The 1089-nt window shown below is 55.2% G+C and overlaps 1 protein-coding gene across 1 annotated transcript in view; it reads right to left on the bottom strand.

The window, feature by feature from the left end:
• Positions 1-1089, bottom strand: part of LOC102678924 (fibrillin-1-like) — a 146358-nt gene that overhangs the window by 25238 nt on the left and 120031 nt on the right. Inside the window, exon 11 of the mRNA XM_031508983.1 lies at positions 1-1087. Within this exon, the coding sequence (XP_031364843.1) occupies positions 1-1087 (1087 nt within the window). The remainder of the gene's footprint in view (positions 1088-1089) is intronic.

The raw sequence follows: 1089 nt of genomic DNA on the forward strand, positions 1-1089 counted from the left end.
CGTCGAGCACTCGTCCACGTCGTTGCACGTTTTACCGTTCTCGTCTAGCCGCAATCCTATAGGACAGTTGCACCTAACGCCGCCTACGATGTTGAAACACGCGTGGGAGCAGCCGCCATTGTCCACCTTGCACTCGTCTATGTCGACGCAAGTTTTGGAATCGTTGGCAAGCGCGTGGCCGTCCGGGCAGGTACACCTCCACGAGCCCGGAGTGTTGACGCATTCGTGGAGGCAATCGGCAAGATCCGTTTTGCACTCGTCGACGTCGACGCAGGTTTTCTCGTCCTGGGAAAGCTCGTAACCGGTTGGGCAGGAACAAAAATGGCCGCCAATAGTGTTGGTGCATTGATGAGAGCAGCCGCCGTTCCTCTCCAGACACTCGTCTATATCCAGACAAGTGGATTTATCGGAGTGGAGGTAGTGGCCCTCGTAGCAGGTGCACACGTAGCTCCCCAAGAGGTTCAAGCAGTCGTGACTGCAATTGTGTCGATCGTTCAGACACTCGTTCATGTCGATACAATTTTTCTTGTTCTCCGGCAACAGGATGTAGCCGGAGGGGCACTCGCAATAGTATCCCCCTTCGGTGTTGACGCAGATGTGGGAACAGCCTAGATCCACGTCATTCTCGAACTCCTCGCACTCGTCGATATCCTCGCAAGTTCTCTGATCCTCCTGTTTCAATCTGAATCCCAGAGGGCAGGAGCAGTGTACCGTCTCGCTACCTTCCTCGTGGTGACAATGATGAGAACAGTTTCCGTTGTTCTGCTTGCAACCGTCGACCAACCTGCAAGTTTTATTGTCATTCTCCAACACGTATCCGGTTGGACAGGTACAGTGAAACGATCCTACCAAGTTCGCGCATGTATGGGAGCATCCCGCGCTCGAGTCCTCGCATTCGTCCACGTCGTCGCAGAAAGCGGGTTCAACGGGGCTCACTTTGAATCCTTGGTTGCACCCGCACTCGAACCCGCCCTCCGTATTCGTACACCTGTGCGTGCAATTGTCCAACAATTCCGAACACTCGTCGACGTCCACGCAGGTAGCGTTGTCGTCCCCCGACAGTCTGAACCCGGACGGGCACTCGCAGGC

The sequence above is a fragment of the Apis dorsata genome, unplaced genomic scaffold (genome assembly GCF_000469605.1).
Source record: "Apis dorsata unplaced genomic scaffold, Apis dorsata 1.3 scaffold_117, whole genome shotgun sequence".
NCBI lineage: Eukaryota > Metazoa > Arthropoda > Insecta > Hymenoptera > Apidae > Apis > Apis dorsata.